Source organism: Neovison vison, chromosome 3 (genome assembly GCF_020171115.1).
Source record: "Neovison vison isolate M4711 chromosome 3, ASM_NN_V1, whole genome shotgun sequence".
Taxonomy (NCBI): domain Eukaryota; kingdom Metazoa; phylum Chordata; class Mammalia; order Carnivora; family Mustelidae; genus Neogale; species Neogale vison.
This window is the reverse complement of record NC_058093.1, coordinates 43,103,624-43,127,842: the sequence shown is the minus strand read 5'-3', so window position 1 is coordinate 43,127,842 and position 24,219 is coordinate 43,103,624. Positions and strand designations below refer to the sequence as shown.

The window sequence follows — 24,219 nt, the reverse complement described above, 5'->3', positions numbered from 1 at the left end:
GCGCTTCGCCGAAGAGGGACCCAATCCTCCGTGCTGCTCGAGAGCCAGCAGACAGCAATTTGAAACCCCGAACTGAGCTGTCTGGATTTCCTCTAAGGGCAGATGCGGGTCTCATGTTAGCAACGCCAAATTATATTAGACATTTAATTTTAAACCTCAGGTACTTAATGTAAAACCTTACAACAGTAATAGTCATAAAGCAGTGGGGCATTCCATTTTACAGAATGGATTCTTCTTCTCCTCCCCCCTTAATTTAACCAGAACCTCCTGTTTGGTAGTTTTGCACACTACAAAGTAATCTATCTAATTAGGAGTTGCTCACAGCTGCTTAAAAGAGAGAAACCCCTCAGGGTACCTGTGCATAGAGAGGGGGAGCCTTTCAAAAGTTCTCTGGAGCCAAAGTCTTAATTTAGTTGTGGACGAGGGGGCAGAGAAAAATTGAGTCCTGATGTTGTTATTATTACATTTTATAATAAAGTGTATGACAATGGGAAGGCAAATTCACCAATTCAGGGGCATTTGGATTCAAAAGCAGCTTAGCTTCCCCTGTCCCTGCTGCTAGCGCTGTGTAAGCTTTTATGATTCTGACATCCAAACCAGATACCTAGGCCAGGCAGGGGGGAATAAAATGATTAAAAAAAAGAGAGTGGGATTTGTATCAACTGCAATTTGAAAAGAAAAAAGTATGACAGAAAGCTCTTAATTATATTTGTTTCTTTGGTGATTATTTTGCAACACGGCAGGAAATGTTGATGCCCAAGTTGAGGTCTAGAAATCCATTCATAAACACGTTTCCTTGGAAGTCGCCTGTCAGACCTGATGCCCTGATGTTCATTAAAAATTGCTCGGGGTCTGGGGACCTGATGGATCACGGAAGGCAGGGATGGTGCTAAGCAGCAAGAAGCCAGGACGTTACTCTCACCGCAGGTGGGTACAGGGCTTCTTAATGACCAGGTGGACCAGAGTACCCAGGGATCCCAGGAACATGAGGCTCCCACCGGGCGGGTCTTCGCGGAGCCTGGATGGTTGCATTTCTAGCAAACTCCCAGGCACTGCCTGATCCCAGAGCCATGGTTCTCAAACGTCAGCATGGGACACGGTTCCATGGAGGGTTTGTTAACACACAGATTGCTGGGGCCCAGCCCTGAGCCTCGGAGTCAGTGGGTCTGGGAAGAGACTAGGAATGTGCACCTGTAACCAATTTCCAGAGGCGGTGACTGCTACTGTTCGTCTGGGAAGCACATCTCAAAAAGCACTGACGTGTTCTCAGGTTTGCATCCCGGCCCCTCCTAGAGGGTGAATTTGAACAAGCAATACAGTCCCACATCTCCCTACCCAAGTGGAGCTAACATCAGTGTCTACTCCCTGAAGATCAAATGAGATCAGCCACATGAAGACCTCCATAAATATTAGCTCTCATTATTATTACCACTGTTGTTTCCTTTTTCAACTATATGTTGGTTGTGACATGCCATCAACCCTCAGAAAATAGAAGAATCAGGAAGGATTGAGGAAAACTGCAAGAATCCTCCTCTTGTGCAGTGCTCTGCTGCCTCTCCAGATCTTTGCTATATAAGTGATGCCAGCTCTAAGCCTTAAAATTAAGATGCTGATTAATGTTGCCATTCTGACCTCTTCTTGTCCAGTTTTCACCCATCTCCCCTTGCACGCTCCCAACAGCCCCTTCATGTCACGTCCACTCCCTGGTGGTTGCATTTCCCTTTTTCCTTCTCCCTGAGCCCTTGTCCAAATTGCCTCTTGTGGTTTGGCACCAAAAAACCCCCCATCTGGGTCTGTAAGCATTGTTCAAGTTGGATTCTCTTTCAGTTTTCCTTGATGGATTGTCCATCCCTCAACTACCTGCACAATCTCAGCCCAGGCTTTCCTACAGGTTCTCTGTGTCCCATGGCACAGGGCTGACAAAGGGCGGGACTGGAGCTCCTTGTGTGTCATGTTCGGGGCTCAGGCCCTGTGGCGTCAGGGAGTCTAAAGAGTTTTACCAAGCGTGCTACATGAAGAATGGACACTCGAGGGTGTCAACAGATGAGAAATCACTTTGTAAATATAAAAACACCATTTGTATGTAGGCGAGCACCGTCTCTTACAGGAACTTTATAAATGTGTGTGTAGAGACCAATGCCATCTCTTTCCGTGCAATGCCACTTCCAACCAAACCGATGGTCTGGAAATAACACAGTCCCAAGCTTTGGTGCTGGGGAGTGCCTGTGGCACACACGCCTAGCTGGGCGCAAAGAGCTATGATGTGGGGTGGGGGGGACAGTTACCTAGTGAGTCTTTATCAAAGACCTAAGTGTGCAGCAGGAAGGCTTACACAGAACAGATTTAGACAAATATGCCACTTTCCATGCCTTTTCTAGAAAACATTCTTTTTTTAAAAGTAGGCTCCACCCCCAGCATGGAGCCCAATGCAGGGCTGGCACTCATGAGCCTGAGATCAAGACCTAAGATGAGATCAAAAGTTAGACGCTTAACCCACTGAGCCAGCCAGGCGCCCCTATAAAACATTCTGAGTAGAGGGGAGGCAAAGACTGGGGGTGAGGTCTTTCTTAAGAACCTGCTCTTTTGTCCCCCCCTTCTTCCCAAATATAACTCCCATAGCACATAAGGAGAATTCCAATGCTGTTGCCCTCCTCAGGCCATGGTTGTGGATCCATAGTGCACTGGGAGGAGGAAAGTTCTAAGAGGTCCCCATTTGACCAGGAGGAACCAAGGCAGTGTGCACAGCAGGCTCCAGAAACATCTGTGCAGAAAGGCGGCCACAGGCCAACCGTGGCTGACCAGCGATACTGAAAGAGCACCTTGATGATGCAGTAATTATGTGAACTGCTTGCTCACTTAATGACAGCAGCAGACACTCGGCGACAGAAGCCACCCCGGATCAGGTGCTGTGTTCACACCCAAACCACACAAGGAGGGAAGCATACCCATGCTTCGGACCAGACAGGCTTGTGGCTACCACGCGGGGAGTTCAGGTGCTGACCCAGCACAGGCCCTTCCAAGGGCAGGCGACAGAGGTGAACACTCAGATGTCACTTTCCAAGGGACCAAACTCCAGGTGCTTTGTCTCAGTGAGTCAGAACCCGCTTTCCTGGGGTCCTTGGGCATCGCAGGACCTGAGACAATGGGCGTAAAGCCCTAAAGAGGCGGAAGGGGACATCGATTGCCAAACCATCCTCCTCTGGGAGGGGAAGGGGGCCCAGAGGCAGGTGCATGCCAGGCACAGGGGCCATGCTCTGTTCACACATACCATGCCACTCGCCCTTCCAGACCCACACTGTCATGGCACCCCTGGGTGTGGCCTTGATGGACTCCACTTCTCCTCAGCAACCAGTCTGGAGCTGTCCTTACTGCAAGCCCTCACTTGGCAGGGTCGGCCAGAGAGATGGAAGCAACTAGAAATAAGGACGATGTTTACCCACAGCAAACGTCCTGCTGCAGCAGCTGGTGGGTCTACAGGGAAGACCTGATGCTGAATCTTTTAATTAGAACAAATTATGCTAAAATTACTTTAAACCCCTGTCTGATAGACGACATACAACAGTGGGAATTCCGTTAAATACCGGTGAGTGGGCCGTAGATAGAACGCCACAGGCAAAGCACGCTGCTGCAAAGCCAGGCGCCTCGATAGCACATCAGTCACGATTCCGCCCAGACATCAGGGCGGCTTCTGACGTCCACACCCGTCTCCCAAAAGGCTGCCCACACTCATCAAAAAAAAAAAAAGGTGACAGGGAACTCTCCAGATTTAGAAGGTGCATCAGGAATTTTGGAAAACTAATAAGGAGAACGAATTCTGTGTTTTCCTTTGATGAAAAAAGCAAACACACCCCACATCCGACAATGCAACATCAGCAGTGCTACTCGAAGTATGGGTGTGGGGTCTCAGGGAAAGTGTGACTGGGATACTGGCTGTAATTATTTCTCGCCTCCTTGTCACGGGACCGTGTGTGTGCAGCCTCACTTTCCAAACCTGGCAGGCAATCTGCTCCTCCCTGATAGGACCACATGGGAGGATGTGAGTGAAACCTTTGTCAAGGACCAAATGCTCTGCAGATGAAAGGTGACACACACCCGGCTCATGAAGCTGCCCCATAGGGCCCGCACACAGAGTGAGCACGGACGGCCAGGGAGCCACATCCGGCCCCTGGCTCACACCGAGGACCGTGAGGGGGGCGCGGGTCCGGGGGGCTGCGCCCTCTCTTACCACTGCTGATGGCTGAGTTTGCAATGACCGTAGCCTCACTCCACTGGTCGGCACTGGAGACAGAGTAGGAGCGCTGCTGCATGCCGTCCGGCCGGCTGCCGAAGGAGCCCAGGCTGATGCCGCTGGCCATCTGAGACCCAGATGCACTAGTGACATTCCCTAGGAATAAACAAGTCAGGTGAACACCACCTCGGACTGCAGACCCCAGAAGCCAGCACGAGTCAGTCGAGACGCCCACGTGGTTGCGCATGGTGGACCTCGGTACCGAGAGCAGCTGGCGGACTGCCTACGTGAAAGATGGATGCATCCTACAGAACAATATTCAAGAGGAAAACAAGGGTGGAACAGATCCTAGGGAGCCTGCGGGCACACTGCCAAGGAACCTAACCACGCAATGCAATCCTAAACAAAAAGACGCCAACGTGACACCATCTCTAGGTGGGGGCAGAGGTGAAGATGGAAGACCCACTTTTGGGGCCAGCAAGACGAACCCTACAGGAGCCCCCACTGTGTCCACGTATTGATGGAAGGGAAAATGATCACAAATGGCAGCCAACTTTTACAGTGAAGCTCTACTTTATGGTCAACACGAATCGAAGCTCCTAGACAAGACATTGGAGGACATGCACTCTTAATCCAGGTTAGCTCACTCTTACCCCGAAGAGGCCCAGTAGAGGAAAGACAGCATTCGCCACTGCTCAGCACATGGGGCGGTGATGGAACGGTCCCAATGTGTGTGGGATGATAGCGATCAGGAGTTCAACATCAGAACGAGTGATCTCCTGGTCATATCAACTATAAACTCAAAATCATGACTCAGAGCCTTTCTCTAAAGTGTGGCCATCCTACTGTCTGTGAGTGAATTCATGCATTCAATGCAGATCTTCAGAGATCAGGTTTGTTTTGTTTTAGACTTTTCCTGCTTATTTTAGTTTAGATCCAATCAAGTTCAAATTGTTTTAATAGAAGGCTCTCATAGCACAAGATTTTAAGTGCGTAGATTGGGTTCGTAGTTCCCAAATCTAGCCAATTACCAGAACTGCCCATGGAACTTTTAAAAAACAGAGGCTTCAAAATATTTGTATTTTGATTCCAAAGGCCTGGGGCTGGGGCTGGGGCTGGGGCTGGAGGGAATGCACATTTCCCACAGAACTCTGGTGGTCCCAGTGAGCCATCAAGATGTGGGAACTGGGGCTCTGCTACCAACAAACAACAGGACTGTGATCCCAAGATCATCTACTGAAACGCCTACGTGAGCCATGCAACAAACAAGTGGTTCACAGAGATGAGATGCTTCAAAAAATATATTTCTACCTTAAAAGGGGATACCGATTTTATGCTGTTATCTGAACCGGGCATACTTTGAATATCACAGAGGAAAACTATTCCCAGGCAGCTCTACCCACTTCCAGAAAAAAGCTGAAAGCAACACCTCAGGACCTGGAGCATGGGCGGACCCAGACCCTCCTGAGTGCGGTTCTCAGACCAGTGCTCGGCCAGGAGCTCGTTTGGAACGCAGACCCCCAGGCCCTGCCCTAGCTCCTGCTGTTTCAGACACTCCTCCTGAAACGCGGGCACACAAGACATCCTGGGGGCACCTGCTGAAGCTCGGATACCCAGAAATCACTACGAACACAATACCGACAACTGGAGCTCTTTGCCACCTCAGATGCCTGCTGTCAAAGGTGCCCTCGGGCAGCATGCAGGACTGCAGGTCAGGAGCCTGCTCCTGGCTCCGTCTGGCTGCAGGGTCTGAGCCAGTTTAGCCATTTCCCTCCTACCACGGAGGTGCTGATTTTTGGGCCCACTCAGGCCCTCCAATCCTGTAAGCACACATTGTGACTGATGCTGCTGGCTAGGATTCCTGCACCCACTCGGGGGCTGATCCCCATGGCAGACTGGGGAGAAAGGCCGGGCATCTGGCAGCTCAGACACAGAGGAGCAGCTCACGGTCAGTGGGGGTGGCAATCAGGGACAGACCACATGCTCCTTCGGGGCTCAGACCCACAGCAGGGCACCATCTGGGGGCACGGATGAGGTACTCCCATTGGGCAGCGCAGTGTGGTTCTCCCCCTGCAGCCTATGTCCATATAGGTGTCTGCTGGCCACCTTCCCACCATCCCTTTCCCCTGCCCTGCTCTCCTAGGAGGGCACCCATTTAGGCTACAACCACTGGCTTCCTGTTAGGCTCAACCAGTGGGGAGAGGGATGAGATGGGCAGTCACCTGGGGCTGACTGTCCCTGAGACTTTCTGGGGCACCTCTCCCCTTGCCCCAGTGATGTCTGTGCCACTTCCACCAGCCCCGGTGCCCACACCTTCAGACCCTGGGCCTGCTCTTCCCTGGGAGGATCCTCATCTCACACACCTACACTCAGAGCCACGTTCAGGACAAACCCCACCTACCCTAAGACCTCAAAACCATTTCTACTTTCATCACATGAATTCTTGGCAGATAGGGGCCTGAGGACACGGCTAATACTTTTATGGTAGGGCAAAGAAAAAAGCTGGAAAGAGGACAGAGAGGACCACGAGAAGATCCACACAAGCTGTGACCTCACCGCTGAACCAGCAACCCCCAGCCCCAAAGCCTAACTGCCTGTGGGCACACCTGCTGTTTGGCAAAAACGTTGAGGAGATGATTCTTTCCTCTCTGTGCGGGCCAATCACACCAGTGACAAGTCATGATCAAGCGTGCACTCTGTCCACAAAACCTCTTCTTACACCAGCCTGAGGCACACAAGGGCAAGGCTCATAAGTACCCAAACACCTTCACTGTCTGTCTTCGAGCCAATGATGCCAGGACGACACTTAAGCCCGCAGTGTGGCTTCCCTTCCAGGGAGTGGCTCCCAGACGACAACCAGCCTAAAAACCTCCTGACACACTTCCCTTGAAAGGCAGAGTTTCCCAAGTGCACCTGTCCCTGACTACACATAGCAGAGGCCCTAGGGTATCTACTTGCACACAGTGCAGCCTGCTCGGTCTGAACTTGGAACAGGAACACGTGCAGTGTCCTAATAGGGGTATCCGACAAAGAGCTCGTCTTAGGTGAACAAACTCTTCATGTCCAGGCCAAATAGCCACTGTGGAAGGAGAAGAGTAGGTTCCTTGAAATGTACACACTGTAGGAAACCCATGTGATGGAGTTGGCCATGTGTCTGCAGCGGGTCCCCCGGTCCTCAAGCTTCCAGCTGTTTGTCAAGCAAACTTTCAAGCATAGCACGTTCAATGTATAAAGCTGCTGGGGAGCAGCTCTGGGGTTTGGCTCCTGAGGGGATCCTCAAGGAACCCCACTGGGACCTGTGAAGAACCTTCCGGCAAGACTATGTGCTCCTGGTGTGTGACTGCCGACTCAGCGCAAGACCCAAAGCAGGTGGGCAGAGCTCTTCAGGAAGGCCAACCTCAGGGCCCTGCAGTGCATGAGGCTCTCCTTCTTGCAATCACACCAAACCCCCCACTATGGACTCAAGATACACTACATGACCGAGTTCTGGCCACATGAATGTGGGTAAGACTTGTGGCCTAGAGTCTGGGTTGAGCTCATAGATGATTTTTCCTGAGTACACAATGATTTCTTTTTAAAGGCAGAATCTGGGAGAGATCTTTTAAAAATCTGTGGTTTCTGGCATTATTTGAAAAAATGAAGAGCATCTGGCAGTCGCGGGCTTGTGCCTGTGCTCTCCAAATGGCCAGTGCAGCAGCCAGAGAACACACCTGCCTGCCCAGTCCTCATCTTTGCTAACCGCGAGTCACAAAATCTTTAAAAAATTGGCTGAAGAACAATCTTGTTTCAGAAGTAAAACGTTTCTGATTTTCTCCCAAGAGAGCGAATCTCTCGTATATACTCAATTTTCAATGTCAGTTAAAACTTTTCTAAACACCAAACAATAAAAGATCAAATAACTACGATGTAAGAAAAAAATTATGAAGGGCTAAAAATCCTGTTTTTGCCATAAATATATAGTTTGGGGATCAACACAGACATGCCCTCGCCTTTAAAGGTAAACACATGAAGACACAGGTTTTAACTTTGACGCAAACCAGTGCTCCATGGCCCCATGGAAGTAGTCTCAGTGGCTCGCTGTGGCCCGTGGAGCATCTCACTCCCCGCAGGAGCAGTCCTGGGCCAGTGATTACCCTCTGAGGCATTTCGACTTTATCTGAGTGAAACCATAAGTCAAAGAAACCAGCTACCCTCAAATGTTTCATGAATTATCTTAAATAACTCTACAGATCTAATTATGGTATTTTATGTCAATTTCTGATGCTTATTTTTACACACACACACACACACACACACACACACACACACACCCCTCATCCAAAAAAGGCTAATGCATAATTTCATTTGTATTTCTGAAAAAAATGTCACGAATTGGCACTAGTCAAGCAACACCAGCCCCTGCTTCTAGACTGTACGCATGCACACCCAGCAGAGTCTGCCCTACGTGTGACCACACTGCGATCTTCTCACCACTTCTGAAAATACTTCTAAAGCAAGTAAGAGAGGTGCTAAGCTTAAACTCACTTTATTTCCTAAGTTCTCTAGGCCTACATCTTCAAGTGAATGGTAATTCATTTCACATTAACATATTATTAATTAAGGCTGAGGATCTGGGGTTCTCATCTGTGAAAGAAGCCCACAGCTGATCTATTCCCGGCAGTCAAGCATGGAAGACCAAGACCATAGAGATACACGGGGGGACCTGGACACTATTCTCAACGTAGTCGGGGTCAGCCTCAAATGCGGAGCAGCTCTGAGCGGCTGTGCCTAGGCAGAGGGGCCTCTCTAGGCCATCAGACTGAATGGCTCCCGCAGGTCCTCATCCGAACACACATCCATCTTGCTGCAGAATTTCATTCGTGTGGCTGAGAACCAAGATATGACACTCAAGTCTATCTGACTGGACAAGCCCATGTGTGCCCAAAACACAAGGCCGAGGAATATAGGAGCCATAGGAAGGTCTGAGGGGCAGGAAGAACAGTCCCTGGAAGGGTGTGGGAGAGACTTTACGGAACGCTGCAGATTTATTTTAGATTTTGGAAATGGAGACCACCCCCCTCCAGAAAAGTGTGGAAAGAGGGATCTCACGCAATCCCAGGACTACCCAAACTCTCTTCTGACTCACCTGATGTCCAATAAGAGCCTCTCTCCCCAGATTCCTGTTTCCCTTTTCACCTCAGTCTGATGGAAGTCGCACACTCAGTCCAATGTTAGTCCCACAAGTGCCTAACACTTGTGCCAGAAATCCTGTACAAGAATATTTGCAGAGGTGTTCCTCGGAACAGCCCCGAACCAGCAAAGGAGGACATCTCCCACCACAGGCACCCCGTGGTATGTCCATATGGTGGAACACCACAAGCAGGGAGGACGGATGCTGACATGGCCATGACAGGACGAACTTCACAGACAGGATGTGTGGAGAAGACCAACTCGAGCACCAATGGCTGTGACCCCACCCAACGGTTCACCATCCACAAGCAACCAGTCCTAGGAGTGAGCGATGGGATAGCAACCACCCTCAGGCGCATGTGTATAGGCACGGGCTGGCGGCCACCTGCTGCTTCCCAATCTGAGGACGGGCCACCTACACACTTAGCTACCAGGATTTTGCACTTTCTTTGTGTGTGTTCTATTGATATAATGTATCTCACCCTCCCAAAAAAGCTAAAAATGGGTCATCTGAAGAGTTTGTGGATACAGAGGTCAGGTCAGCAAGTGTGAGAGACAGAGTTGGGGTGGGGGAGAGGAGACGGGGGCACCAATATGAAGTCTCAAAGAGGGGCCCAGCCCTTCACAGTAGGAGCTGCTGCTTCCACAGCAAGGGAGTCATGAAAAGACCTATTTGTTGTTTGTCTCAGTATCTTTTCCCCAAATATCGGGATATACACAGTCGACTACCTGGCCCGTTCTGAACTCAGACAGAGTGCTTCCTCCAACACCCCATCTCCGGATCAGCTGGCTGCTGGCCTTGATTAGCAGGGGGCGGCTACATTACCATGCTAATCCATGGAGTCTCAGCGCCATCTCCTTGATATGGATATGTGTGTGCTTATGGGCCGCCCTGATTAGCCCAGCTTCCATGTGTCAAAAGCGCCAGATTCTTCCCAAAGAATAATTTTAGCTTTACTTATATCCCTAAAGTGTAAGAGTTGATTTGAAAAGGTACTTACCTCCACCATATGCTATTTTTCTTAAAACAATTTGCATTTCAAAGTGACTATGGCATTTATATCTGAATGAATATCAGTATGTTGCCTGAACTGATCTCAAACGAGCATGAAAAAGATGCTGGTTTTCTATTGAACACGACTGTTTTCATCCACCAAATGCCATCAAAGACAGAATGCCTCTTTTAAGCTATAGGCTTATTACATAAAAAATAGCTTGCTCTGATTTTTAAAAATATACTCTGAAATAAGGCTTTTCATAGCATTCAAATAAAGGTTCATCAACAATTATTTCTTGTAAAATACAAAATTTTGCTCACTGTACTTTCCGTTTTAGTTCATCTTCACAAACACAGCTTGGCCTTCTCAAAGGCTTAAAGTGGAAAAGGAATATTTGGCATTTGAATTACTGGTAAAGTAGCTTGTAGAAGAGCAGCAGTGCTTGCCCGTAGGTTAGAGACCTGTGCCTTGCATGAGGGGGGCACGACGCAGAGAGGGGTCTACAAGGGCCCCAGTACAATGCAGACATTAGTATCTACTGTGGGATTTTATACCTTTTTAAAAACAAATCGTAATTACAGCATAGGATTGATAGGAGCTTTCCCTGATCCTCGGAGGCCTCCCACTGAGAAACAGATCGGTTTTGGGGGTCGATTCTCATTCCTACCTGGCCTCCAATGTGAGAGGAGTCTGGGGTATGAGGCCGCCTTGCAAACCTCCAAAGCACAGCCCCCGCTGAGCACGAGCAAGACGGCCAGTTTGCTGGAATTGGAGCAGGGCGACCGAGGCTACTGTAATGGCCACACCACTTCAAAATAGGCCTTTGCCATCTGTTCGTCCTCCAATTATAAACCCAAAAAGAAATATAATTCACAACACTACCATAAAAAGTGAGATACGGATGATTTAAGTGCCTATGAGCAGGGCCGTTCGCTGCACTATTTGCATTGGAAATCTGCCCTCCTTTTTGGCATCCAGGACTTGAGGCTAAGAGGATTTTTTCCAAGGACACATTCAGTATCTTAAAGACATAGGCGTCCGGGATTCTGCATTGTTATAAACTGACACTTGTTTTGTTAGAGTGCATTCAACACGTCCACTACTGAGATGGGAATTGCGGTGCACCTCTTCACTGGGATATACGCCCATATGTGCTGAGAGGAGAGAATGTATGGAGCCCAGACATGGTGGTCACAGTGGACATATTTGCTACTGCTTACAACAGTGTGGCCATACTCAGGACTACAGTCCTGGGACCAGTTCCTACCTATTTCCTAAAAAGCAGAAATAGCTCATTTTGCTTGGATTTCTCCTTGTTCTGATTATGATGTCCAAGGAAAAAAAACACTGAACCATTCTTGTTGTATCAATGTCTTTAAAACTTACTTGCACGAATGCTGTCAATTAGAAGACTTCCAGAATCTCATGTAACAGATCAACTCATTATTGAACACGAGCACCGATTCTTCTTTGTGATGGCCACAGGAATGATGTAATTTTATATTACACTTCTTTCTTATGGCTTCTAATCCTCTTCATGTGTTGTTCCATTATCTTCATAATAATTTTAGATATATGACATCTTGCTGATTTAAGACAGACAATTCACACTGCTATTTTCTTACTTCTGGATAGCTTCATTTCCAATTTCTCATTAGAGTAAACAAAACTGCAAAGGACATCTTCTATTAAGACTCTTCGTTAGGATAAAATCTTGGGGAGAATCATTACTCAGTCCAATAGCATTAACGTCTTTTTGACTTGTGGCATATATTGCTGATTTTCTGAGGCCATTGGCCAAAAGATGATGGAACCTGGGCATCTTGAAAACAATTCAGTTCATGATTTGTAAAATGGATATAACGTTAATGATGATGACAATAATATGCCCCATGTGGCTGATTAATATAAACATCAAATTGTATAAGCACTTTGTAAACCACAAAGCCTCTGTGGATATAAGCTGTTATTAATTTCACCAATGGTGAGTTTTCCTTTTCTCTCTAGTTTATTTTTTACTAGAAGCTTAAAATGCCAATAATGCTAATTTTGTTTGCCTTTAAATCTAAAAGGTCTGAATGTCATCCTTGCATCTTTCTTGTGCCGGGGTCTCCTCGTGTGTCCCTTGCTCACATCTGCATTTGGCTATTACAGTCGTCCTCACAATGCACGAGCCAACATGCATGCTCTCGAAGGCGTCCTGAGCACCTGCTGTATGGACCTGGGCAGTGCTTAGTGCTGGGACAGCGTGACAACACTTCTATCACTCCAGGTCTTCCAGAATTTCCAAAGGATTACAACCAGGTTTATCCAAGCCATCAGAGGCACAATTTATAAAGGGAAAGAAGAAATGAAACCATGGGCCTGGAACATGTGCTAACAGTGGATGAATGGTACAACCAGATGTGCAGAAAGGAAGAGGAGCTGGAGAAGCCCTGGGCCTGCTCATGTGCCGCAGCCGGGTCACCACTGCATCCTGGAGATGGATATAAATCTGGTGTTCGGGACAATTCAAGATGAAAATATTAAGCACATGAGAAGGGAGGTGCTCACCTTAAGGGATTATATCTAGAAATCAGTCCAAATATATTTACTCCAAAGACAAAGTCCATGTCTTCCCAGTTCTCTGGCGCCATACTCATCACTGTGAAAATAATGCCCACGCTTTCTCGCCCACTTTTATCGGGTGCAGGAACACCTGCTACTACAGACTCTGAGGTGTTTACTCATATAGTACATACATCGGGCTCGCCTGCCTACTGCCCATTACTCGTATGGGCTACATGAATGAGTTTATAGCAATTCAGTGATAACAAAGTATAAGCAACATTGCACAAAAGGAAAATAAAACTAAGGATTTTCTTTTAAGGGATGCCTAGGGGGTTCAGTCGGTGAAGCATCTGCCTTCGGCTCAGGTCACGATCTCAAGGTGTTGGGATCGAGTCCTGTGTCGGGCTCCCTGCTCAGCAAGGAGTCTACTTCTCCCTCTCCCTCTGCAGCTCCCTAGGCTTGTGCCCTCTCTCTCCTTCTCTGACAAATAAATAAATAAAATCTAAGTAACAAAATATGATTACCGTGTTCACACAGTCATGTTTTGTAACACATAAAGCCCAAGATGTCTGTGTATTCCCCTCTATTTTTGTAATTTGGTACTATACTCCTAACAACTACATCCAACACTGAGTTTCTTCTTTTGTACTTGATGACAGTTCTGTCTTGAAAATGTTCTTTCTCCTTTATATGATACACACAATAGGTGTTTTGCCCAAAATCTATTTTGAGAACAGGTTTCTCTGGCTGTCAGTACATTCATTATCCTCTTCAGGAAGGAGACTGTGGTGGTCATGTAGGCCTATGCTCAGAAGTGCTCACTTCTTTCCCTCCGTTCCGGTCCTACGAGGTCAACTCTTATAGAGAAATCATGGCTGTGGTGTGGAGGTGGGCCTTTTACCACTCCCCAGAATATTCCAGAAAGACAAATGTTCTCTTAATAAGCGGTAACTACCAAACACCAGGCCACAAGGTTCGGATATGGTGAATGTCATGACTACTCTGAAAACACCCCTGCCTGAGTGGGAGCAGGCATGCAGCAAGGAAGCCAATCATGGGCTTGGCTCGATCACAGAATGGCTCTTTCCCCAGGCCCCAGACAGCACTCAGCCACCCTCCTGAAGGACGAGGTCCTTCTCAGGGACCCTCTTTCCTCCAGCTCTTCCCATGCAGACCATTTGCTGGTGCTGAAAGCATCACGGGAACAGCTAAAACACTACTCTTCACCAAGCGTGCACATTTCTGAAAGGGGGAACAAAGTTTCTAAAGCAACTTTTATTTACTTACGGGAATATCTGTCCCCATAGTGAAAGATAGCTCAGTATCCCGAGTATTTTAAATGGAAATGATGCATCAAGATCAAGGTGCTTTTGTCAGTCTTCTCAGAAGAGACCACCCCACTTAGGGTTCAAATAATTGAAGGAGGTTTCCTTAAACTGGAAAGCATGCTTCTGATTTATCCCTGAATTCCTCCCCAACGGTTCTGCCCATGGAGTGCTGCATCGAAAGAAAGCAAACAGTGCTTAGCCTCAATGGTCATCCCTTATAGTTCTCCTGGGCGGTGATGCTTAATGATAAAATAACTGTGAGGTCACGAAACTAGGAGAGGGTAACAAAGAAAGAGATGTAATGGTCTCCACCTCAAAGAGCTTACAGTTTCAGGATGGAAACAACAGAACAGAAATCTGCCTAAACCTCAGTGGTAGAAACATCTAAACACAGAAACAGCTTGCAATAAGAATGTGTTTCTCACAAAAGCTGAAGATGGTGCAACTCTTCTGAAGAGTAGTAACTTTACTGTCTCTTTTAGTTACAGAGTTAGCACACTTGCTGATGTTTTGGGTCTGAAAGAAATGCCCCCAAATGTTTCTTCCTTTCCCTAAAAATAATGAGTTACTAAAAAACCATCAAATCTACTCCAAGTAAACCCTGGTTTGTGGAAGGAGATTATCATGGGATACTGATTTTTGCATTATTTTTTAGCAAAATAATTCTCAACCAGTAAGGCTTTTATTTGCAAGCGTTCTACCAAGTGGCTAGATGGGTGTTTAGGAAAAGGACCCGGTTTATGAACCAGACTAACGTGGCAAACAAAGTCCAAAGTGTGCGACAGGAAGGGGTGACTGAGGCAGAAACACAGCGAAAAGCAAAGTCGGGGCAGGGGGGAGGTCCCCTCCCTCGTGGGAGGCCCACGACCCAGGAGACACACATGAGCCATGCGGTTCCCTCTGTGCCCAGAGCAGACTCTGGAGTTATTAAAATGTTTTCTAGACCATTTGAAACTAAACAAAGAAAAACTTTGTTTCTAGGAGACAACGGATCTAATTCTGATGTTGCGTTATTTATTTATTTATTTTTTCACAGCTATTACGACTGTAACAGCAGCTTAGCGGCTCGGCGTCTGCAGTGTGAGCAGTTTTGATAAACAGCCTCTGCGGGCCACACAACGGGGATAATGTATCCTTAAGTACCGCCAATGAGCTGCCATTCTGCACAGCCAATTACTTCTGTGCGTCTGTCACTCAAAGGAAAAATGGCTGAGCCCATTAGATCAAACCTTTGTCACTGTTCCTAATGCACTCTTAGGCCTCATTAATCTCCGGGAGCAGCAACAGAGCCGCCGGTGTCTCATTGCCTCCCCCGAACAGGCCCACGTGAAGCCTCTCATCTCTCCCCCAAGTGCACCGCGTTAATCAAGCTCTCCTTATTACCCCAGTCCCTGTCACGGCGGAGAGCGCGCTCCCTCTTAAATGCTCTCATTATGACCCATCTTTAGAGCCGGCTAAGTGGAAAAAAAGAGAGAGGGAGAGAGGGAGAAAGAGGACGGGAGAGAAAGAGGAGAGGAAAAAGCAAGTCCGATCACATTAATATTCATGACAATAATTAGTATTCTAGGTCACTGAATATTCATGCTATTAGTTTGGTTTTTTATGGGTTTGCTGGATGTCCTGATTACTGAAGTGTGGAGGAAAACAGCATGGTTGAGACTTTAGATGTCAACGGCAGTTCAATACTCAAAACACATCGAGATCCCCGCCCCCACCCCCGAAAAATCAGCCTCAACCCTCCCGGAGGCTTTAATATTTTGAAACCGCTGGGGGCCTGAAGCGCAGGGAGGGAGGGAGAGGAGGGGGCAAGGTTTCCTGCTACAAAGGCCTACACATTGCTCTGCTGAGGATAAAAACACAGTCACCATTCCAAATACCCAACAAAGACACACTTTTAGGACAGGGAGGTATCTGGCATCTCGGACCAAAATGGGGCAGTGTGGGAATAAAGAGTCGGGGGGACATGGCCTAGGAGCCCAGTGCCCACGGAGATCCGGCTGGTCCCGCAGAGCTCCGCTCCCACCACAACAGAGGGAATGCTGTTGCGGGTCGGGCATGGGTTTAGTGTGTCTGACCCATGAGGGCTGCACACAGGTGACAGAAACAACAGTGCCCGGCATGGAAAAAATCCATGCAAAATTTCTGTCCCCTTGCTTCCTTTTCTTCACCAGTGACAAGCACAACAAATATGATGGATTCCTGATGGAATCTGGAGACTGGCCCTGGATTGCTGGACTTTGCAAAGGTGCACTCCCAAGAGCGAAGTAGGTACACTGCCCACGGCAGCAATGAAAAAACCGGTGTTCATCTGCATAAGGTCCTAAGATGGGGAAGGTGGGATTCAATGCAGGATTTCTGCCTCTCAAGGCCCTTTTGTGGACCATTACGTTTTCCTGTTGTTACTTCAGTGTCAGAATAACGTTCAGACCTGACACAACTCAGTATTCCACTGTAGGTGGATACGATTCTACAAAACCAGCCTGGCTGACAACTCCTGTCAGAAGATACTGTGGGACATCTGACTGTCTTCTCTGGAAGTATGTCTGAGATTACAGTTGGATGGATTCACTAAAATGTGGCTTTTGACTAGAATGGTAATGTGCGTTCCAAGTCAAAAAGCACCAGGAAAGGCAGATACTGTCATGGACATCCTGAGTGAGTGACCTTGGAAGAAGGGGGAGATGTGATCAGGAAGGGGGAATTTAACCAGGCCTGAATAAATATCTCCTGGATTCTTCTTCTTCCTCCTCTTTCTTGCTGGAGTAGATGCTTAAGTAATTTTTCAAAAAGTAATTTGTTTCTGTATCCTTGTATATCTAAAAATTTTTTTCTTCCTCCATACTTGATTGATAGTAGTTTGGCCCTGCATAGACTTCTAGGTTCAAAATGATTTGTCCTTAGAAAGAAATTCTTCCATTGTCTTTTAGCATATGGTGTTTGCTCCGAAGTCCCTAGGCCGGAATAGTTCCCTCTCAGTAGGTAAGCATGCTCTCTTCCTGCCTGGGATGCTTTCTGGGAATCTGTCTGTGTTTGCAGAGTCTCCTCTCCCCTGAACTTGACATTCAGCTCTTCAGATGGAAGACACCAACATGTCCTTCATCACCTCTAGTGTGCTTTCTGCTGTCACAGGTACAATCACCAACAGTATCCTTGGCCATGGTCTTTACAGCACTGAAACTTTCTACTGAATTTAAAATTTAAAAAAAAAAATTTCTTTTTGTAATCAATTTTTCTTTAATTTTCAAGGACTCTTTATCCCCAGGTTTTTCATGTAAACTTTGTTTCATTTTACGAAGACAATAATAATTAGCCTCTTAAGTCTTCCTTCTTCCCCACCTCTCACTTTCTTGTAGGATCAGTTGCAGTTTATCTTGGTTTCTCTCATTTTTAGTGTTGGTTTCCACAAATGTGTTGGTTTCCACAAATGCAACGTATTTGTGAACGTGTGCCCGCCAGTCCATCAGGCAGAGGCAGGGGCTGGCCCTGCAGCCTTTGGAAGGTGTGTGGCCCAAGCTGACTGGGAGGTTCACTTTAGATCAACTGCTCGTGAGCAGGCTGGTGTGCATCGGTGACGTCCCTCATGGCAAGACTGCCTTTCCTTGTCATTTCTTTCTGTCTCTGTGTGTGGATGTCTGAGCTCCCCAAGCCACTCCCTTCTCTTTCAAGCATCAGTGTCGCCATCGGATTGGAGGTGGGGACACCGATGGCAGGCTCCTCTGGAATGTGTCCCGCTGCCCGCCATGCCTGCCCTCCGCAGCTGCCCCACGGAGTGTGGGGCCTCCCCACCTTCACTGTGGCTCTTCTGCTCTGCGTAACTTGTGGGCCCCAAAGGGAGACCCAGGCTCAGTTATCAGTACACAAGGCAGCTACTTGGATGTCTTTTTCCTCCCCTTCCCTAAGCCCTGGTCAAAATACGACATGAAGATCATCACAGTTCCAGCATTTTGATGTTTGAAATGCAGTCAGCATTCCAAGACTGGTGAAGCATTTCCCAATACTAGGAATAACATAAGACCACCACCACAACCAGTGATTTTCTATCCAGTTGCCCCCTTCATCCCTTGAGCATTGATCACCAACTTCAATGGTCTTATCTGTTTATCTTCTGACTCTTCCACCCCCACCAGAGTGCAAGGCCTCTGAAGGTAGGATCTCATACTGCCCATGAAACCTCCAAAGCACTATTCGGGGCTGGGCATACATGCAGCCGACCCAGTAATGATGGTACACGAGCAGTACAGGAAGAAAAGCAGTAAGGTATTCCAAAGTCAACACAGACATACAATTAGGCATTATTATATCTGAAATGTGAGATGCATTAAGATCATATACTAGAAAATCAAGAGAAACATTTGAATAAATATTCCCACTAACACAGAGTTCAATATAATGACTGGATATAAAAAACATAAAGACTATGAGCTTTCTTATTTCTTTTTTTTTTTTTTTTAAGATTTTATTTATTTATTTGACAGAGATCACAAGTAGGCAGAGAGTCAGGCAGAGAGAGGCGGGGGAGAAGCAGGCTCCCTGTTTAAGCAGAGAGCCCAATGTGGGACTTGATCCCAGAACTCTGGGATCATGAACTGAGCCGAAAGCGGAGGCTTTAACCCACTGAGCTACCCAGGCACCCCGAGCTTTCTTATTTCTTGCGAAGTAGATGAGATAACAGACAGCCCCCTTCTCTTCCAACCCCTCTCCCCCTAAAAACTAGCTCCACATTTCATCAAAAATTATAAACAGAACGGATAGACATGATACATCTAAATGAAGAAAAGTGTTAACATTTTACTGAGGAATATATATTAGATTCGAATAAATTGGGCAAGACTTGTGTTCCATGACAAGAAACTCAATATAGTAAAGATATCAGTTCCTCCCCAATTAACTGATAGATTAAAAGCACTGTCAATGAGTCACAATGTGATTATTTTTCGGGGATAGGAGAAGGTTTCAAGTTACTCTTAAGTTTATTGGAAAAAATAAATGAGTGGCAATAGTCAAGAACACCAGTAAAATCAAAGAGTAATATTACTACCAGATATAAATTGAATCATAAACCTAAGAAACTGTGGTAAATCCAGACATGGTAACACAATGGTAACAATAGGTCAACTGAAAGATTCCCAAGCCCAGAAGCACAGTGATTTTGATTAAATGAGTTAGTTGTATAATAAAGGTGACACACACAGTTATAAGTAAACAGTTTGACAGAGAAAGGACAATTAGTTATCTATTTGAAAAAGGAGCTTAATTAGATTTCCTATTGTGTATAATTGATGCAAACAAATTAAAGGTGGATTCAGGGCTAAATATTCTTAAAAAAGAAACAAAAATAAAACTGCAAAACTCAGAAATATATATTTATGAATTGTGATCTGTTTTCAGGATTATTACTAAAGGGTTTCTAAATATCTAAAGCAGAAATTGCAGAACTAAGACTTATAATTTGATTATATGTATATATTCTTGATTATACATTAAAAAAGGGAAAACCTCTATACGTAAATTAGACCATAAAATTTAAAAAGCAAATAATAAACTGAAGAAATACCTATAGAACATATTATACAGCATTAATATCCTTAACATGTAAAGAATTCTTATATACTATTAAGAAAAAGACAAACACCAAATACAAAAATGGGAAAAGATACATCTAAACAATTGTGACGTAAGAAATATCTGTATCAACAGGCATGCGATGGTCAACTTTAGTGTTAACTGAAGAAATCCAAATAAACAAAGCATGAGATATTTTTAGTATAGATTCCAAAATGATAACAGCAATGCTAGCAAGCATGTGTGGGTGAAATGGATACTCACTTTAGAGATGGAAGGGTACTTGTGTAACAAAACCTTTCCAGAAATTACTTTGGAAATGCATACCACGATCTTGGTATATAAACACCGACTGAGTCACTTCACTTAGGGACATTTGTCCTAAGACAGTAACAAATGGTATACACAAGGATTTGGGTACATGCATATTATCACGTCTACACAAGTGAAAAAGTTACAAGAAGGGAAGACACAAAACATTGCTCTATTCCAGTAATTGAGATAGGAAAACAAATAAAAAGGAAAAGCATAAAAAGAAACAAACATCTCCATGTTAAATCGGACCTCTAGAACAAAACAGCAGAAATCAAATGAGTTGAGAAAGAATATAGTTAAGTAGCATGTTAAGTTCTTTGGCAAACGGCCCTAAAATAGCTGAAATAATACCTATTTTTAGGTCAAAGTCTGTCACTTAAAATAACATCAACATACTTCAAGTTAAAATTGTTCTTCACGTGAGAGAGTACATGTGAACAAGGGGACAGAGGGCCACCAGCTGATGAGGTCACCTGCATGCAGAGACAAGGAAGCTACGTCCCTGAGCACTGTTGTAACCACGAGGCACTGTCTTTCCCCAAAGTGGTATTGTGCTCCTGTGATGTCACAGCCCCACTTCCATGTCCCTACTTGTGATCCGAGGAAGAGTAAACATTAACCAGTTTCCCTTTAAGAGGAATTAACTTGGCTAAGGGTTGGAAGAACGTGCAGTCATCAGCTGAAAGTGGGAGCAGGGAAAGGGATTCTGTGCACCGTCCCAAACCCTCCTATCCACACAATGCCAGGGCATTCAAGAGAAAGGAGGTGCTAAAGGAATGCTCCTTTAGCAGAGGCACAGGACATGAGCCACTCCACGCATATCATAAGGTTACAAGGCATTTTGTATTTTCTGTTTACCAAACATTACATTTTCCTGAGGAAAACAAGGGGCAGTTCAGCACCAAAGAACACAAGTCTCAAGATTAAAAAAACTCTAAATTCCAAACATTATGTATTTAAAACTCCTTCAAATCACTGAGGCTCTTCCCTCATCCTTGTGCCTGGCAGATTCCCATCCATCCTTTCTTTACACTCTGCACAGGCACCCTCCAAACCCTGAGCCTTGGTCCACCTTCTCGGGTAAACTGGACCCATCACCCCTAGACCTTCAGGCCTCTGTGTACTTGTACCGTGGCCTGCCTCAGAGCCCTGCCTTTACCTGTCTGCTGGTCTTTCTTCCCCACCAGAGCCCAAGATTCTCAACAGCAGAAATGAGTCTTAATCTTCTGTGTTCCCAGAGCCCAGCACCATGCCTGGCATCCATCAGATATGCCATAAATGTTTGTTCACGTGACTAAAATGGGTGGGTTTGGCATGGTGGGTTAGAAGAAGTGGAAAATGAGCTCGTTTTAAGGTGACAGCCTCAGGTGTAAGTTCTGGAGATTGGGGTCTCCACATCCTTAGCATACACAGTTCCTGGTGTAGGACAGGCACTCACTAAGTATTTTTTGAAAAAGCTAATAAATACAAAGTAGTGAAGATATCAGCTTTTCATTTAATACAGAATCCCTCCTTCCACCATGGGTACTTATTTTCTCTCTTCTTATCCCAGAGTTAGCACACCATCCAGAAAAGGGAAATTTCAGGTATGTCTCAAAAGGAAGGTCAGCAAGTCATAAGAGACCTTACCACCATTTTGTAATAAACTGATGTCTCCCTAGCAGAAAGCCCTACTTCTTTGGATTTTTAATAGCAGCTGATGTTTGAATTGTACTTTACAAGTTTCCCAAAACTTTCATATGTATTATCTTACCTGCAATCACATTTCTGTGGTGCACACAGGCCAGGCGAGATCGACCTAATATGGTGGTAAAACTTTACCGAGTTAGCGGTCCAACGCCACTTGGTATCACACAGTAGAGCCCCAATGGACCCCAGTTCTGGCCCCTTTCTACTACCTTGCTTTCACCAACCAACACTGTGTATACCACAGAACTGTGGGGTCAGCATAATCTGTCTTTCAAAGCACCTGACACCTCAGAAGGAGAAAAATGCAGCAGAGACTATGCCAGAAAGTCCCAAAGAACAGTTAATTCATTTTTAAAAGACTGGATGTATGTCAAAGAGAAAAAAGGGACTTTTTGCTGGAGAAAACAAACCTGTGTGTTAAAGTGTGTTAGAAGGAGGACTCAGGCCTTTTCTCTGGTAAGTAATCACTGGAAGGTCAAAGCCAGAAGGCAACCATTTGCAAAGACTCACAGAATGAACCACAACATTCTGAATGGCCTGCAACTGCACACAATGGCCAGGAATTTCTAAACACATCTAGATTTGAGAAACCCTTCCTCTGATCCTGAATTAAAAACCAAATCTCCTTTCAAAAGAGAATAAAGAAAATTAAAGTTGTGTAAAAGAATGACATAAAAGTTAACAATACGAAGCCAAGAGAATTGAAAGTTGAGGTCCAATAGTTTCCTTTCAATCTTGTTCCAAATAGCTCTTCCACTTTCATCCACTTAGTCACTACAAATACACACCAGCCCTTGATACTTTCACAGCTCATTTACATACTTTAGAAGACCCTTAAATCCTCAATCATATGCAAAACTCTACTTCCAACTACACATCTCTGGGAAAACCTCGTGGTTTGGTTTGTGAGACTGTGACTCAAGATGGTGCCATGTGCTGGCTGGCAGTCCCGGAACCACAAGTGTAGGGAAGATGACCATCCACGGAAGAGAAGAGGTTTCTAAACCTTAAAGTACAACGTTCATGGTTCTAACCTCACTTCATCTCCAAGGCTCCACACTGTCCTGCAACCAGTGGCACCTACCACTGGGTTCTTGTGTGGGTCTGCCATGAGCTTACCTGAATTTGGTGAGATGTGTAAACTGCTCATGTCCTTGGACAGGCCGTTGGTTTTAGGGCTGGAGATGGGCGCGCAGGCCGACGTGGCTCGGGGTGGCCTCTTCCCTGGGACTTTCACAGTGGTTCTCAGAAGATCAATCTCTTTACCATGAACATTCTGCATGTAATCCTGTTCAAAATGTTAAACATCCAAGAGAGATTAAAAAGAAGACCTCGTACAATCTAGGACACAAGGTTCTATCAGACACCATAAGTTATAATCCTATGACCCCTTCCACTGTGGCAGGCACTTTAAAAATAATGAGGTTTTGATCTGTCTAGTATGGTAGCATCATCATTATACTGAAATCACAGCCTCTGTGTCCTGAACTAACCCAGACCCTGGAAATACAAGGAGACACAGGAAATGCTTCCACTTGGGGGAGGACAGGCCAGCTGGAGAAAATAAGTATCCATGTGAAATCATGTTTTTTAAACTGCTCCTTTGAGAGGTTGGTGGTATGGTGCTGAGAAAACACAGAGCTCATGGATGGATGTGTAATAGCTGGATGTTGAAAAAGAAAGAACACTGAGTAAGTCTGATACTCAAGCATTGTGTTTCTCCAAGTGATTCAATGTATCCAGAAAAAGTTATCTTGCCATTCTTTCCATGCTGGAGGTGAATGACCAGGAGCTAACAGAACCAGGGGGAAGTCTAGGTGGATAGTGATGGTCTCTGTGGAGGTCACCTGACATTTCAGTACCACCCAAGAACTGGTTGCTGGGTGGGGGAATGGGAGAGGAAAATGAGAGCCAGAGTGAGGGCTTACTGGTGAATTAAGAATTACTGGACCTCCACGTGCAAAGAATGTTCAAAAGGCTACACAAGGCTGGAATCAGGAGGAATATGGGAGCAAAGACCAGCAGAGAAAGGATCTGGAGCTGCACCGAAGGGGGTCAGAAACAGACCAGCTCTTCAATGGGAGTGGGAGGCTAGGCCTCTGTCAGCAGTCACCACCCAGAGAGATATAGTGGGATCCACAGAGCTGCTGTCAGCCATGGGAGCCAGGAGCAGAGGCCCTGATGCAATCTGACCCTGCTGGCTGGCATTCGCCTCCGCCATCTTGACAGACCCAAGACTCCACCTGGAAGTCAAGATGCTTGGGAAACTCCCCCAAATATAATTAACCATGAAAGAGCTATGTTTTGAAAGGATGTGGACCAAAGACAGAAGGCTGTTACCATTAAATTAGATAGAAGGATAAGACAGACTGGAAAAAAT

At 46.0% G+C, this 24,219-nt stretch overlaps 1 protein-coding gene across 6 annotated transcripts in view; it reads right to left on the bottom strand.

Annotated features, from left to right (window-relative positions):
* Window positions 1-24,219, bottom strand: part of AGAP1 (ArfGAP with GTPase domain, ankyrin repeat and PH domain 1) — a 515,463-nt gene that overhangs the window by 155,101 nt on the left and 336,143 nt on the right. For 5 of the 6 annotated variants that reach the window (XM_044241902.1, XM_044241903.1, XM_044241900.1 and 2 more), the window contains 2 exons: window positions 22,959-23,127; window positions 4,226-4,384 (listed from right to left, as the gene is read on the bottom strand). In XM_044241902.1, coding sequence (XP_044097837.1) covers window positions 4,226-4,384; window positions 22,959-23,127 — 328 coding nt within the window. The remainder of the gene's footprint in view (window positions 1-4,225; window positions 4,385-22,958; window positions 23,128-24,219) is intronic. The other variant, XM_044241904.1, reaches the window with a different exon arrangement.